Source organism: Salvia hispanica, chromosome 1, assembly GCF_023119035.1.
Source record: "Salvia hispanica cultivar TCC Black 2014 chromosome 1, UniMelb_Shisp_WGS_1.0, whole genome shotgun sequence".
NCBI classification, from domain to species: Eukaryota; Viridiplantae; Streptophyta; class Magnoliopsida; order Lamiales; family Lamiaceae; genus Salvia; species Salvia hispanica.
Genome location: NC_062965.1, coordinates 48,953,980 through 48,968,777, shown reverse-complemented (window position 1 = coordinate 48,968,777; position 14,798 = coordinate 48,953,980). Strand labels below are relative to the sequence as shown.

The window sequence follows — 14,798 nt, the reverse complement described above, 5'->3', positions numbered from 1 at the left end:
TTTCTCCATGCCGTTGGACAATATTTTTGTCACAATGTATGCAGTCAGTGCTCCCAAATTTGTCGAGGAAGTCATGACCTGCCTCGTATATATGGAGCCGCTGCTGATAATCTTCGGCGACCTCATATATTAAGCACTTGGCGTGACAGAATCGCTTCAAGCATTCTTACCCCATCGTAAAGTCGACATAGCAAAATTACAAAAAAACTCTTGAAAATTTTCAAAATTGAAGTCATAGGCTATAGCGTGGATCCGTGACTATGTCCATGGGAAAGGGTGAAATTTTAACACTTAGCGTAGCTTCAACGATTTGAAATTTCAAATTTGGTTAAATATCCCTTTAGCAGCCACAAATATAGAGCATATTTATTTGCTTTGGTTTTATTTAGCCACAAATAAATATGCTCTCAATGAGCTGTTTTGTGAAGCATCGGCTCTCTGTATTATACATTATCACTTTATGCATTTTAAGGTATGTAATTTTGAAATTGTTGTTGTTGTCTAATTTGTCATTTTTATCTAATTGGCTGAATATTGTGAAACGAATTTATTAGATATTATCACTTTTTTGTTATGTTTTTTAATATCCAAAGCTTAAATTTGTGTTATTATTTCATGAGTTATTACAGAGGGTGGCTACCTTTTCACAAGTTGCCTCTAAATTATTTATTTACCAAGAATACATATATGGATGAGATTAGGTAGAAGATTTTTTAATTCACAATCATAATTAAAACCCAATCTATACTGGTGATTTGATTAAACAGATGGTCATGATTTATTTTCATGTTTGTTAAAGATTTCTTCATGATAATTTCTCTTGTGTCAATTCCTTTTAAAGGTAATTCTAATATTATAAAAAGCAAAATATAATCATTCTAGCTAATTTTACGAGAAAATAGATAATTTTGTTCTTTTAGTTAAATATTTACCAAATTTTTAAATATAATTTCGAATGCTATAAATTACAAAAAATATTGTTTATATAACATTTTAGTTGTGACATTTTCTCAAACATTTGGGGAGCCTAGCTCGATGGTCTTGAATCTTTAGAGTGGCCGTAAATTAAATTGCTAAAATATATGATTTCTGATTAAATACAAATGTTCTCAACTCTCAACTCTTAATTTGTTGTATTAAGGATTGAGATTGAATCCTAATTTAGAGAATGTTTAATCCTAATTTAGAGAATGTTTTTTGGTTAACAGTTTGCAGAAATCATCGGGCAATGGGCTACTTCAATTAGAGGTTCAGCAAGATTATGTAAGATTTTATTTTTATGTTTATTTCTAGCCCTAATATTATTTTTAATTGAACTTTTATCGAACTTATATTATGTCTTGAAATATAATTAACCCAATTTAATAAGGCTGTTTTATTCAATAAGGCTATGCATCCTAATCAAACTATGTTCGTAAATAATAATAATTATTATTATAATACTTCTATATATCGATCATTTTCCATTAATCCCGAATAGAGACTAATACTATGGCCATTTAATTTATTTATTTTTATTCCTTTCACCAAAATTATTTGAAATCAAAATTAAATTACTATTACATTTTTCTATTTTAATAATGTATCAAATAATTTTAAATTTTTCATGATTTATCTTTTAGAAAGTCACAGTGTAGTTGTTTAACATTACTATTCTTAGTTTGCTTTAGCGTATCAACTTTTGAGTTTTCTTTTGCGTAACAATATAGAAGTTGCCGTAAAAGGATACATTATTAGTTGGTATACATTAGTCAATAAATGTATGCTTTCAGCAACTATCAAAATTAATCTTTACTATTTATCGATTGTATAAAGAGATTGATACTGCATAAGTGGACTATATATATCTCATTTTCAAACTATATAAAATAGCTGTAAAGTAGAAATAAAAACATAATGATCATGTCTTGCTTTTGAAGGTTGGATTATTCCTTTATTCAATGTTTTGTTTTGGTTAAATGCTTATTTGTAGTTTAAGTAATGAAATAGAGATCAAAGCGAATAAAATTTTATGACTTTATACTATACCAAAATGCATTGGTTTAAATGGTATGTCAGTCAACTATAATTACAAAAAATAAAAATAAAAATAAATAAGGAAGAGAGTGGATATAATATTTTTATGAGATTGACTAGACATACCACTTGACAATATATTCAGACTACTAATTTTTTACTCGTAGTATCACCTCATGCACATTTTTAGGAAATAATTCGACACATTTTAATACAATAATCATTTTTCGTAGTTGATAATCTACAAAATTTTAGTAACTATGCTAAGTTGCTAATCACAATATATATATGGCGACATTTGTGATAAATTTGGTTTCTTTTAAGGTGATCAATGATGGTTACTCATTTATTTATCTGGAAATGTAGAGACTTAAATGAGAGATATTTTATCAATTAAGCTGGACTATTTATCATATTTTTATTATTATATACACATAACAGGTGGTGTTAGATAATGGATTGCTCCAACTTACCTTCACAAAACCAGGAGGCCATCTCATTGGCATAAGCTACAATGGACTCGACAACTTGCTTGAGCTCCATAATCCATTGCTAAATGGAGGGTATACAAAATACACACACACACACACACGAATTATTCATTAATATAATCCAAATGACATATGTATATGCAGGTTTTGGGACCTTAATTGGAGCAAACCTGGCACTTCAGGCACCCGAGGAGAATTTGATGTGTATGAAATTCTAATACTTAGAACATTGATTATATGCATATAAATAAATATATGAATGAGAATCATCAAAATTTGGGTGCAGTGCTAATGGAACAGATTTCCACGTTGTGGTACAAAATGAGGAACAAGTAGAGCTATCCTTCTCTAGAAAATGGGATGTTTCCATGCTAGGACAACATGCCCCTTTGTCTATAGACAAAAGGTGTCATTTTTCCCAACCCCCCCCCCCCCCTTTTTTTTTTTATCTATCTCTATGTTTTGATTTTCACAATATGATGATATATTATGCTAATTTGTGTGGTGATTCTAAGGTTCATAATGCTGCGTGGCTCGTCTGGTTTCTACTCGTACGCCATCTACCAACGCGATGAGACTATGCCAGCATTCTACTTGAACGAGGCCCGGATCGCCCTCATGCTCAACATAGAAAAGTAGCACTCATTTTCTTGCGAATTCAAAAGTTTTAAGATCCTCTGTCCCTCACACTCAAAGTGACACATTTCTTATTCAGCACAAAATTTTATGCAATGTTGTTTAGTCTTAAGTCACCTTTCCATAGAAATGTGTCAATTTGAGTGGGACAGAGGAGTACATAGATATGATGTTAACTTGTTGGGGGAAAACGCTATAGGTTTGTGTACATGGCCATGTCAGACGACAGGCAGAGGCGTCTGCCACGACCAGAGGACCGTGTCCCTCCACGGGGGAGGGAGTTGGCATTCCCAGAAGCAGTGCTCCTAGTCAATCCAATAGAGCCTGAATTTAAAGGAGAAGTAAACAATAAATTTAAATCCATTTTGTCACATTTTATGTTATACTCCCTCCGTCCCAGAAAGATTGTCCCGTTTCCTTTTTCACACTTGTTTTGCAAAAATAATAATAAATAGTTAAAATAGAGAGAGAGAGTAAAGTAAAAGAGAGAATAATGTAGAGAATAGTCTTACCTACATTATTCTTTCTCTTATTTTACTATCTTTCAACTTTACCTATTTATTATTATTTTTACAAAACGAATGCAAAAAATGAACTGGGACAATCTTTCTGGGATGGAGGGAGTACTACTATATATGCACTAACATTCTACCTAAACTGATGTTGTTGTATATATACATAGGTGGATGATAAATACCAATACTCATGTGAAAATAAAGACAACAAGGTGCATGGTTTCATATGCACTGATCCCACAATAGGGTTGTGGCAAATCAGCCCAAGCAATGAGTTCAGGACTGGAGGGCCTATCAAACAGGACCTCACTTCTCATGTCAACCCAACCACATTGGCCGTATGTTCGTCTACCTTGTTGAGCCAAGAAAATCTCCCCAAATCACACTGCATCTGTTTTTTCGTGCAGATGTTCGTGAGCACTCACTACGGAGGGGAGGATCTAGTGGTGAAGTTCGGAGACGGGGAAGAGTGGAAGAAAGTTTTTGGACCAGTTTTCATATACCTTAACTTAGTGCCTGATTATACAAATGATAGTACTGCTTTTTTGTGGAGTGATGCTAAAGAGCAGGTTTTGTTTTCTTTTCTTTATTCTTAGCTCATTTTTTTCCATTCATTTATTTATATGAAATTGAATCCTGCATATATGTGTGTGTGGATGTAGATGAAGAAAGAAGTTGAGAAATGGCCATATAGCTTCCCTGTTTCAGAAGATTTCTTGCATGTTGATCAAAGAGGGAGTGTTTGTGGTAGATTATTTGCTCAAGACAGGTTAGATGGATTTGGTCTTATGATAATAAAAAAGATTACAGATTTGGAACTCTTGAATTGTTACTATAAATGTAAGGTACATTTCTGAGGAGAAAAAAATAGCAGCAAAGGGTGCTTTTGTGGGGCTGGCTCCACCAGGAAAAGATGGATCATTTCAAAAGGAAGCAAAAGTATATACCACTACATATTTTAAATAATTAATGAATATCTATATAAAGATATATCCCCTGTTTTGAAATAAAATGGTGAATTAAGTAAATTCATAATGTATTTTTCAGGGATATCAATTCTGGGTAAATGCAGATGATGATGGTTATTTCAAAATTACCAATATTAGGCCTGGAGATTACAATATCTATGCATGGGTCCCAGGCTTCATTGGTGATTATAGATGTGACAAAGATATAGTTGTGGCACCAGGTTCTAAATTTATTTAATTAATTTTTTGTAAAGTTTAACATGGTGAATTAATAGTCATAGATAAAATCTGGACTTTCAGGCAGTTCAGTAGATCTGGGCGATCTTGTGTATTTCCCTCCAAGAAATGGAGCAACACTATGGGAGATTGGCATCCCGGATCGAACTGCAGCAGAGTTCTACGTTCCTGAACCCGACCCTATGTATATCAACAAGCTACTTGTAAATCTCCCTTCACACAGGTTGGATAAAACTAATTTACGTTCATAACCTAGCACGTTCTTATCAATGCATGTCATGTGTACTTTACCCTATGTTTATCGCCAAGTAATTATTTAAATTTTCGAACTAGCACGTTATTATCAATGCACGTCATGTGTGCCCGATTCTATGTATATCAACGAGCTACTTATAAATCTCTATTCGTACAAGTTAAATTTAATTACTAATTATATATTTTCGAACTGGCATGTTATTATCGATGCACGCCATGTGTATGTACACGAATGATGCAAATTCATTCCTAATCACTGCAGGTTTAGGCAGTATGGGTTGTGGCAGAGGTATGCAGATTTGTACCCAAATCAAGACTTGGTTTACACTCTTGGCACTAGTGATTACAAGAAAGATTGGTTTTATGCTCAAGTTACAAGGTGCACTTTCTCAAACTAGACATATTTTGCTACTTCTTTTTAGCTGGATTATGTAACATGAAAATGTAATAGAAAAATTGGAGAGGGTGCATATAAAGCAACAACATGGCAGATAAAGTTCGAACTGGACGAGATTGCAGAGAGTGGGAAATACACGCTGCGGATCGCTCTAGCATCTGCAACTTTTTCCATACTAGAGGTAAGTTAAGGCATTGGCGATTTTTTCACTATCTTTATCACGACATTTGTACTATTCATGAGTCTTACTTGTCGTTTTACCTCTAATTGCTTAACACCCACAATCATAATATATGCAACTTACATATACTAAATTAAGGTAAGTAATGTATATTAGCTACCCACGGGGATTAGGTACGATCTCGTTCAGTACAGCATACGTGATATATGAAAGGGTGATTGCAGGTGAGGGTGAACAAGAATGGGCTAGGCGAGGCGTTGTTTTCGAGCGGATTAATTGGAAGCGACAACACAATAACAAGGCATGGGATTCATGGGCTTTATTGGCAATTCAATGTGGAGATAGAAACTTCTCTTCTCAACAAAGGGGATAACACAATATACCTCACACAAGCTAGAAATTTCAGTGCTTTGCATGGAGTCATGTATGATTATGTTCGACTTGAGGCTCCTTCTCTCACCTCCAACAAACTGGCTTGAAGAGACAGAGAAAAAGAGAAATAAATGTTCTAAATTATGTACTCCATTTCTTATGTTTTGAGTGAGCAGTGTAATAATCATTTTTATGAAATATATGAAGTATTTCAAGAATTTAAAATATTTGAATTAGAATTGGAGAGATGGTTAATCTAAAGTTGAATAGTTTGATTGTCTTGCCAACTTAAAAAATTATCTCACAACTGTTAATTACAACGGTTTGGACCGTACCTCATCATCAAAATTCTGTTGCTAGTCGGATGTAATTAAGCATGCAATATATTAAGTTTTGTTTGACCATTTCTTAACAAATATGGAATATCTTTAATAGTAAATTCATATAAATTTTGACCATTTTTTTTATAGTAAAAATGGAATTAATTAATAATTCATTATTTATATAATGGAGTCAATAAATTAATTCAACATTCCATCGTGGTATAATGAAATTTGCACTTATTACTTATTACCGCTCAAGGTTGCATACAATTTAGCTTTTATTAATGTTAGCCAAATTTTTTTCGACCATTTATTTTATTAATTAAATTTATTTTATATTTTCGAGATAGAATCTTGGCATTATAAAAGCATTTTGATTGTGGCACCTATAAATAGGTCGTTTTATCGTGTATACTACAATCAAAAAGGAAATAAAAAAGATGACTGGAGTTGTAGTTTTATTCACCACTTTAGCCCTTAATTTATTGTGTTTGGCCTTTGCTTTCGATCCTTCTCCTTTACAAGATTTCTGCGTGTCAGATGCCAAAAGCCCCGGTAAGCAATGTCCCACTTGTACATATCACCGTATAATGTTGGACAAATTGCCAAAAAATCATAAAATTTAGTTAAATTATGAATCAACCTATGATTTTAACATTTTATCAAATTTTCCATAGCAAAATATTTAGATTTTCCATTAGTAATATGCTATTGATTTCGCGCAAACACGTTTCAAACTGACGACAAGGCTGAATTACTTCATAATGTCCTCGTAAAATTTTTTAGGGTTGGTGGATAGACAGACAAAAACGGTCAAATTTAATGGTTTTTACATCATATTTTTAAAGTTGCGTAACAAATCAGAATTTGAACAAAATTAATGTTTGTCCAGGATGCAAGAAGCCGGAAACTGTTACAGCCGCCGACTTCTTCTACAGCGGGATGCATTTGCCATCCAACACAACTAACCCATACAAGGCCGGGTTGAAAGTAGCCGCAATCTCGGGCCTGAACGGTCAAGGGCTGACGCTGGCCCGCCTTGACTTCTTGCCAGATGGCATCATCCCACCTCACTATCACCCGAGGGCGGCCGAGATTCTCACCGTTCTAGAAGGTTCCATGGAAGTGGGATTCGTGACCTCATTCCCTAACTACAAACACTACTCTAAGGTTCTCAACAAGGGCGATGTCTTCGTCGTCCCTGTCGGGCTTGCCCACTACCAGCGCGGCATCGGGAAGGTCAACACGGTGGTTCTGTCGGCGGTCAACAGCCAGAACGCCGGAATTGTGGAAGTTGCCGGCAGTATATTTGGCGCTAAGCCCGCGATTAACAGTGATTATTTAGCAATGGCTTATAGATTGGATAAGAAAACCGTGGAGCAGCTTCAGTCCAAGCCTTGGGCTTGAGTGCTGTAAAAATAATTACTCTAATAAAGATAGTGAACTAGTATAAATTTTGTATGGAAATTGATATATTGAGATTGCATATTTTCGATTCTTAATTAAATAAAGCCTTAGCCCTTAATAATATATCTCATTCTCTATCTCACACAGTCCTCTCTCATATCTCTGTTTTTCTCTCTCCCACAAATTAACATGATAATTCGCAATTTTGTTTTTCTCTCTCCCACAAATTAACATGATAATTCGCAATTTAGGATGCAAAAGAAAATGTTCTACGTTGAGGATAAATTATTAATTTTTTTTTTTGCAACTCTAACCCTCTAGAACTAACTGCGCTGCCTCTGCAGACAGAAATTATTTAAACTTTTGTTTTGCTAGGACGTTTCTATCTGTGTCGATCTTTAATTTTAGTTGAGACACCAAAGACTAGACCATTTTTTAAAGCATTTTTTAAAGCATTGGTGCTATAGTTAAAAACGTAAATTAATGTCTTTATTTGTATTAAAAAATGTCTTTATCCATTTTTTTTCTTCTTGTAGTATTTATATTTTATGTGTAGCGTGAAATTCTTATCTCTCAATGGTATTCAATTAAAGCACAATGCAACCTATCATCCCCAGACTACGTACGGAAAAACTAAAACCAGCAATCACTTGTTGGGAGTAATATTAGTTTTCCCCATCTTAAGTCTCATGAAATTTAATTAATGCATTTTCATGAAGTATTTCAAGAACTATTGATGAGTTCTAGATTTCCCTCGTACTTAAACTTAATTATGAAAATCATGAACTTTGATTAACGATTATGACAAAATCGAATCATGTGGCCTTTAGCAATTCACACATAGCCTTACCAAATCGATTTTGTCTAACAACATGATGAAATTTATACGCTCGTGAACTATAGTTTTATTTTGGCTGAGGCTTAATTGCAATATCACTACAAATAACTTTTACTTTAAGGATAAAAAAATTGACACGCAATTACTAGCATTTGATTTTTTTTAAAAGAAACCATACTTTGGAAAGCAAAAGAAAGCGTCCCTAAGTTGATAACAAATTATCTTAATTATTTGCTTTTCTAGGGGCTTCTATTTGTCTTCCCTAATTTTAGTTGAGCACCAAATATAATGACACTTTATGAACCGTTGGTGTTTGCATGAAATAATATTGTTTACATCTATTCGATCGTTGATTTTTAGTTCGATTAGTCCACCTAAATTATCCGACGAGCAACTTATGATTTGATTTTGCTAGTTACGCCAATTGTGGGAAATCCCATACAAGAATTAAGTTTATGATTCTTTCGACCAAGTTTATAGATTGTAGAAAAATTCAGAATTCAGATGTACTAGTTCATAATATTAGCAACCTAGCCCCTTCCCCCCTTACCCTTAAAAATATTTGAATTGAAGGTAGACATATGGTTAATCTAAAGTTGAAAATTTTAAACATCGAATCCGAAGACATACATGCATAACGGTCGGGTGTGATTGAGCAATATACTTTTAACTTTTGACCAATTCTTAGTAAATATGGAATCAATCAGTAATGATTATATAATTCCCTAGTAATTTGTTGTGTACTTATTACTTATTTCCATTCAAGGTTGCGTACAATTTGGCTTTTATTGGTGTCTGTCTATTTTATTTCGGTTTCCTAATTTCTCTTTTTAAATTTACTACATTTTGTCCGAGTAGATTAATTAATCTTTCCGTTTGTTGTTTAAGGAATTTTCTTTGTGATTTATTTATTTATTTGTAGTATAAAAGCCTAAGTCAAAGAATTTATTTATATGGAAAAACGTTATATTCACTTATTATGGAAATAACGTTATTACTATCTTTGACTATGGGATTAGAGTTGTGTAGGCGTGTAGCATATGATTTTGATTACCACCCTATAAATAGGTTGTTTTATCCCATAAACTACAATCAGAAAAGAAAAAAGATGGCTGGAGTTGTAGTTTTATTCAGCACCTTAGCCCTTAATTTGTTATGTTTGGCCTTGGCTTTCGATCCTTCTCCTTTACAAGATTTTTGCGTTTTCGATGCCAATAGCCCCGGTAAGTATTGTCCCACTTCAATATATCACTATATAATTTTGAGCAAATTGCAAAAAATACATTAATTTTAATCTATAAATTTTAACATTTTTCACAATTTTTTCATGACAAAATATTCCAATTTTCTATTAGTAATATGTTGTTGATTTGGCGCACCTATGTTTCTAGGATGCAAGAACCCAGGAACTGTTACAGCCGATGACTTCTTCTACAGCGGGCTGCATTTGCCAGCAAACACGAGCAACCCATATCGGGCCGGGCTGAAAGCAGCCCGTATCCCGGGCCTGAATGGTCAAGGGCTAACATTGGCCCGCCTCGACTTCTTGCCAAATGGATTCATCCCGCCCCACTATCACCCGAGGGCGGCCGAGATTCTCACCGTTCTAGAAGGTTCCTTGGAAGTCGGGTTCGTGACGTCGTACCCTAACTACGAACATTACCCTAAAGTTCTTAACAAGGGAGACGTCTACGTCGTCCCCGTTGGACTTGTCCACTACCAGCGCGGCGTTGGGAATGCGAACACGGTTGTTCTGTCGGCGGTGAATAGCCAGAACGCCGGAATTGTTGAAGTTGCCGCCGGTATATTTGGAGCCAAGCCTGTGATTGACAGCAATTATCTAGCAAATGCTTTTAGATTGAATAAGGGAATTGTGGAGCAGCTTCAATCCAAGCCTTGGTCTTGAGCTTTAATTTGTAGAAGGAATTTCTCCATTTATTTACTTTCAATAACAAGAAATAGCTCCGATCCGTAGTTGTTTAGTTCTTAAGATTAATGCTGTTTAATGTCGACTAGTTTTTCTTGTTGAGCACCGTTGCGCATTGTATCATTTGTGTTACAAATGATATTTTGAGTTAATATATATACTGATTTTTGTTAAAAATTTAAGTAACCAAAAGGAAAATTGTCTTATGGTTACTATAAGTTAAGACTACATATGCTCATCTAACTCGTATAATCTTAAAAGTTAAAAACTTTTGCAAGAGTGAATAGAACTCATTACCCTCAAACCCTAACGGCTTGAGGGTGATCCAACAATCGTAGCAATAGTATGTCATTTTTAATGGGCCAGTAAAAACAATATTTTATTTTTAATTGGATGGAGGAACAGTCATATCCCTTATGAATTCCATACTTCAAAGGTTTGACGATGTCGTTAGGCCCGAAAATAGGGGAAAGCGAGTGAAATACGAAATTTAAACTATCATAGTGGTGACAAAAATTAACACTTGGCGAAAATTATAAATTTGTCATAAATAGAGAAAATTATAAATTTGTCAAAAATAGATAGAGTGAGAAGCAAAGATGCAGTCTATGCACAAATATTCTCAGCCAAATGATGCAAAATGAACTAAGTTAAAAAGCTACTTGAAAAATATTTCTAAAGAGAAAGCTAGAAACTAGTAATCTGACATGCAAAAAAGTGGTCTCAAAGCTTATCTAGTTAAACTAAATAGTAACTCCTAAATTTTGTCGAAGAACAATTTATACACTCACTGAACTATAACTTTTATTGGGTTGAGGTTAAATTGCAATGTTTGCGTGAATGACATCGATTACATCTAATCGAAATGACATCTTTATTTTTCTTGTCATATTTGTCCACCTAAATTATCCGATGAGCAACTTATGATTCTGTTTGGTGGGATAAGATTATGATTTTTTTGTCCAATTTTAAAGATCTAATAGTAATATCCAATTCCACAATATCTTATAATTTCATTACTTTATTTATTTACCGTGATATATAAATTATTTTCTAAAAATATATATTTAATCAATGGGGAGTGTTATATTGCTAACTCATAAATTAATTGCTAACTACAATTAAATAATAGCCATTAGATATTCAAATTAAGGGCTTAGATCATTAATCCCTAAATGTCAATACGATCAACGAAAAACGTCAATAAGGCCATATGATTAATTCCAAAAAATATTAATAGGGGTATTAATGTCAATTAACTACATGTTTAGTTATAACTAACTTTTAAAAGAAATCTCAAAACATTAAATTCATATAACATATATCAAACTAAAGATAATTTCATAAGGATTCCAACGATATCATACATGCATATGTTCCGACGTCAAAATTTGAAAAAATTTTCGAAATTTTTTAATTTTTTCGTACAAGTAGAAATGTCAACATACTATATAAAATATGTCAATATAATACATGTAGAATGTCAATATAAGCAATGAGTTAATATTCTTAAAGCATTGTGTTGACATTCTCAAAGCATTGAGTTGATATTTTCGGAACACTATATTGACATTTTCATCCAAAACCCTAATTTGGAGTTTTTTTTTATTTTTTTCGATTTAATTAATAAAAACAAAAATTACACGTGGCAAATTGTAGACCACACGTTTTCTAAAATCCTATGATCTTAAATTAGTTGTAGTGAGCAATTAAATGATGAGTTAGCAATTTATCACTCCCCTTTAACGAATTATGTAATATGCAATACAAAAATTAATAAATAACATATGAGTCATGAGTCGAAGAAAACGTACATGATATTAAAGAAGTCGAAAACTAAAGAAAATTTGAATAGAATTAAACAGAAAATGGGAAAAAGAAGTTACCGCAGTCTTATCGGACACTTAAGGGCCTCGGCAGAGCCATCGATACTCAAATCCGTTGCCACCCCGACCACCGTCCCTGGACCGCATTGGCAACTGGCACGAGTCCAATAGTTAGTGGTCAACTCCAACCTCAACCCCACCGTTGATCCGTTGGAAATCACTCGTCGCGCATCATCACGGACCACCACCACCGTCGTTCGATGGACAGTCTTTCCCTTGTTGAATCGAGGGACAACGCTGTGGCCGATGACGGAAAAGTCATAATACAAATTAATGTTGACATCATCGTAACAGAGAGGAATTAAGGACTCCATCTCCATAACCAACAAATACTCCCTTCTTAGCTCTTGGCTCCAATTTACCTTTACTCACACGATAGTAAACAACACTCCCAAAAACTCTCAACATAGAGTAATTTGCAGGTGAATCAGACCATACCTCGTGAGACACAAGCAAAATTAAAGCAACATCCTCATCTTCTACTTTAACTTCAACATTTACGCAAATCTAGCAAAATTTTATTCAAATTTTCCAGATGATCCCGAAGGGGCGTACCTTCCTCCATGTGTAACCGAAACAAACGTTGCTTCAAGAGCAACTTGTTGGTTAGAGATTTCGTCATGTATAGACTCTCCAACTTCGCCCAAAGAGCAGCAGCCGTCTCCTGATCCGCAACTTCGATGATAACATCGTCAGACAGGCTCAATATGATGGTCGAGTGGGCCTTTTCGTCTAGGGTTGTTGTAACACCCCACTTTTTCAAACCCTAATTTTCGGGTTATAAAATTTTTGCATTAAATGCCTTAAATGCTAAGATATGTGGATTAATTGATGAGTAATTAATTACATGATGTCTTTGTGACCTAATTGTGTATGGGAGTTGAGATTTAGTTGAATAGTCAACTTGTTGAAAATATGACGTGGCTATTGAATAGTCAAAGATGTGGAAAATATGACGTGGTCGTTGAAAGGTCAATGCGTTGAGAAAAGGAAGAGGTAGTAAAGAAATGATTGATTTGGTGTGAATATTTGATGCGGAGTAATATAATTGTGGTGAATTATTTTCCTAAGGGATGAGTGAGAATTAAATAGGAACATTATTTAATAATGTGGAATTTTCGATCCCTCCTATTTTTATTTGGAGAAGGAATCATATTTTTCTTGGATTTAATTATTGGTTTGGGATAATTATCCAAATTAAATCCAAAGTCCGAATATTCCTTATTTTGTTGATGAAATTTTCGAAACCCTTGTCAAATAGTGGGATTTTCGAAAATCCCTTATATTATGGGAGAAGGGATTATTTTATTATATTATTTGATCCCTTGTTTATTCTCTTCCATAAATAAATTCAAATATCTTACCATATCTTGCCATATCTAAGAAGATCTTGCCATATCCTAATTAAATTAGGATTTGAATTTAAATTCCTTATGGGAGAGGCATAAAAACCGCCACTTCCTATATTATTTGGGGAGGATTTATTATTTTATTTTGCTCCGTGATATCTTATTCTACTCTGTGAAATATTCAAATTAAATCATAGGCTAATTAATATAGCCTAAATTTCGAATCCCCCTTATTTATCACTAGAATTAACGCCACTTCCCCCTAAAATCTTTCCAAATCTTTAATTTATTTAATTAAAAATATTATATTTTGCACTCTATAAATAAGAGTGAGAACCTAACCCTAGCACACCAAAATCACGCCTCCCACTCTTGGACAAACCGTCTCCCACTTCTCCATACTCTCTCAAATTTTTCTTCTACTTTCTCCATTAATTCTTCATCTTTTGGAGAAGAATTGAAGTTGCAATTCGAGGATTTGGTGAAGAATCAAGATTCTACTTGTTTCCTACCGATTGTTCTTTTGAAAAATGTACTTTTATTTTGATCTTCTCTTCTTCTACCGATCAATCGATGTTCTTGGGTCCACATGCATTTAGAATGAGCGAAAGGGAAATTAATCGGTGAATTTGGGATGCATGTGATAAGTGTGTGTGTGTGTGCGTGCACGCCTCGGAAGGCGTGCACATGTGTTGTGTTCGTGTGCGTGTGTGGTCGGTGTAGAACACTCATGCGTGACACGATTTAATGGTGAATTTGGAGTTGTTATTCAAATAAAAATGATATACTAATTGTACCTTGATTTTGGATGATGATATTAAAGATTTATCGATGGGAAAAAGGGAAACGTGGGAACATGCATGATTTGAAATCAATGTTCGAAACTGATTTGTGATACGCCTAATTTAAAGGTGATACTTCGCGCTCTCAGCGTGATAAACGAGGAGAAGAGAACACTTTCGAGCTAAGCCGACAAGGTGGGCTTTCTTTTAAAATAAGG

The 14,798-nt window shown here is 34.0% G+C and overlaps 3 protein-coding genes across 3 annotated transcripts; all 3 read left to right on the top strand.

The window, feature by feature from the left end:
• The first annotated feature begins 9 nt into the window (after positions 1–9).
• Positions 10–6,324, top strand: LOC125200758 (rhamnogalacturonate lyase-like). The gene is made up of 16 exons (XM_048098517.1): positions 10–472; positions 1,209–1,263; positions 2,458–2,579; positions 2,652–2,711; positions 2,794–2,913; positions 3,023–3,142; positions 3,343–3,484; positions 3,826–3,996; positions 4,066–4,227; positions 4,321–4,427; positions 4,504–4,597; positions 4,706–4,847; positions 4,927–5,086; positions 5,381–5,497; positions 5,570–5,696; positions 5,921–6,324. The coding sequence occupies exons 1-16, from the start codon at positions 402–404 to the stop codon at positions 6,173–6,175; spliced, it is 2,025 nt and encodes a 674-aa protein (XP_047954474.1). The 5' UTR covers positions 10–401; the 3' UTR covers positions 6,176–6,324.
• Positions 6,325–6,827: 503 nt separating this feature from the next.
• On the top strand, positions 6,828–7,798 carry LOC125199367 (putative germin-like protein 2-1). Its single transcript, XM_048097406.1, has 2 exons — positions 6,828–6,946; positions 7,284–7,798. Exons 1-2 carry the CDS (start codon positions 6,832–6,834, stop codon positions 7,796–7,798), a joined length of 630 nt encoding a protein of 209 aa, XP_047953363.1. The 5' UTR covers positions 6,828–6,831.
• Positions 7,799–9,744: 1,946 nt separating this feature from the next.
• Positions 9,745–10,586, top strand: LOC125206924 (putative germin-like protein 2-1). The gene is made up of 2 exons (XM_048106141.1): positions 9,745–9,865; positions 10,016–10,586. Exons 1-2 carry the CDS (start codon positions 9,745–9,747, stop codon positions 10,540–10,542), a joined length of 648 nt encoding a protein of 215 aa, XP_047962098.1. The 3' UTR covers positions 10,543–10,586.
• The last annotated feature ends 4,212 nt before the right edge of the window (positions 10,587–14,798 follow it).

Bases quoted from the DNA above. Each gene is read 5' to 3' on its own strand.
- LOC125200758 (XM_048098517.1), top strand. From the start codon at position 402: ATGCTCTCAATGAGCTGTTTTGTGAAGCATCGGCTCTCTGTATTATAC. The intron at 4,228-4,320 runs GTTTTGTTTTCT...GTGTGGATGTAG, and splicing joins GGAGTGATGCTAAAGAGCAG to ATGAAGAAAGAAGTTGAGAA. The intron at 5,087-5,380 runs GTTGGATAAAAC...TAATCACTGCAG, and splicing joins GTAAATCTCCCTTCACACAG to GTTTAGGCAGTATGGGTTGT.
- LOC125199367 (XM_048097406.1), top strand. From the start codon at position 6,832: ATGACTGGAGTTGTAGTTTTATTCACCACTTTAGCCCTTAATTTATTG. The intron at 6,947-7,283 runs GTAAGCAATGTC...ATGTTTGTCCAG, and splicing joins GTCAGATGCCAAAAGCCCCG to GATGCAAGAAGCCGGAAACT.
- LOC125206924 (XM_048106141.1), top strand. From the start codon at position 9,745: ATGGCTGGAGTTGTAGTTTTATTCAGCACCTTAGCCCTTAATTTGTTA. The intron at 9,866-10,015 runs ATTGTCCCACTT...GATTTGGCGCAC, and splicing joins TGCCAATAGCCCCGGTAAGT to CTATGTTTCTAGGATGCAAG.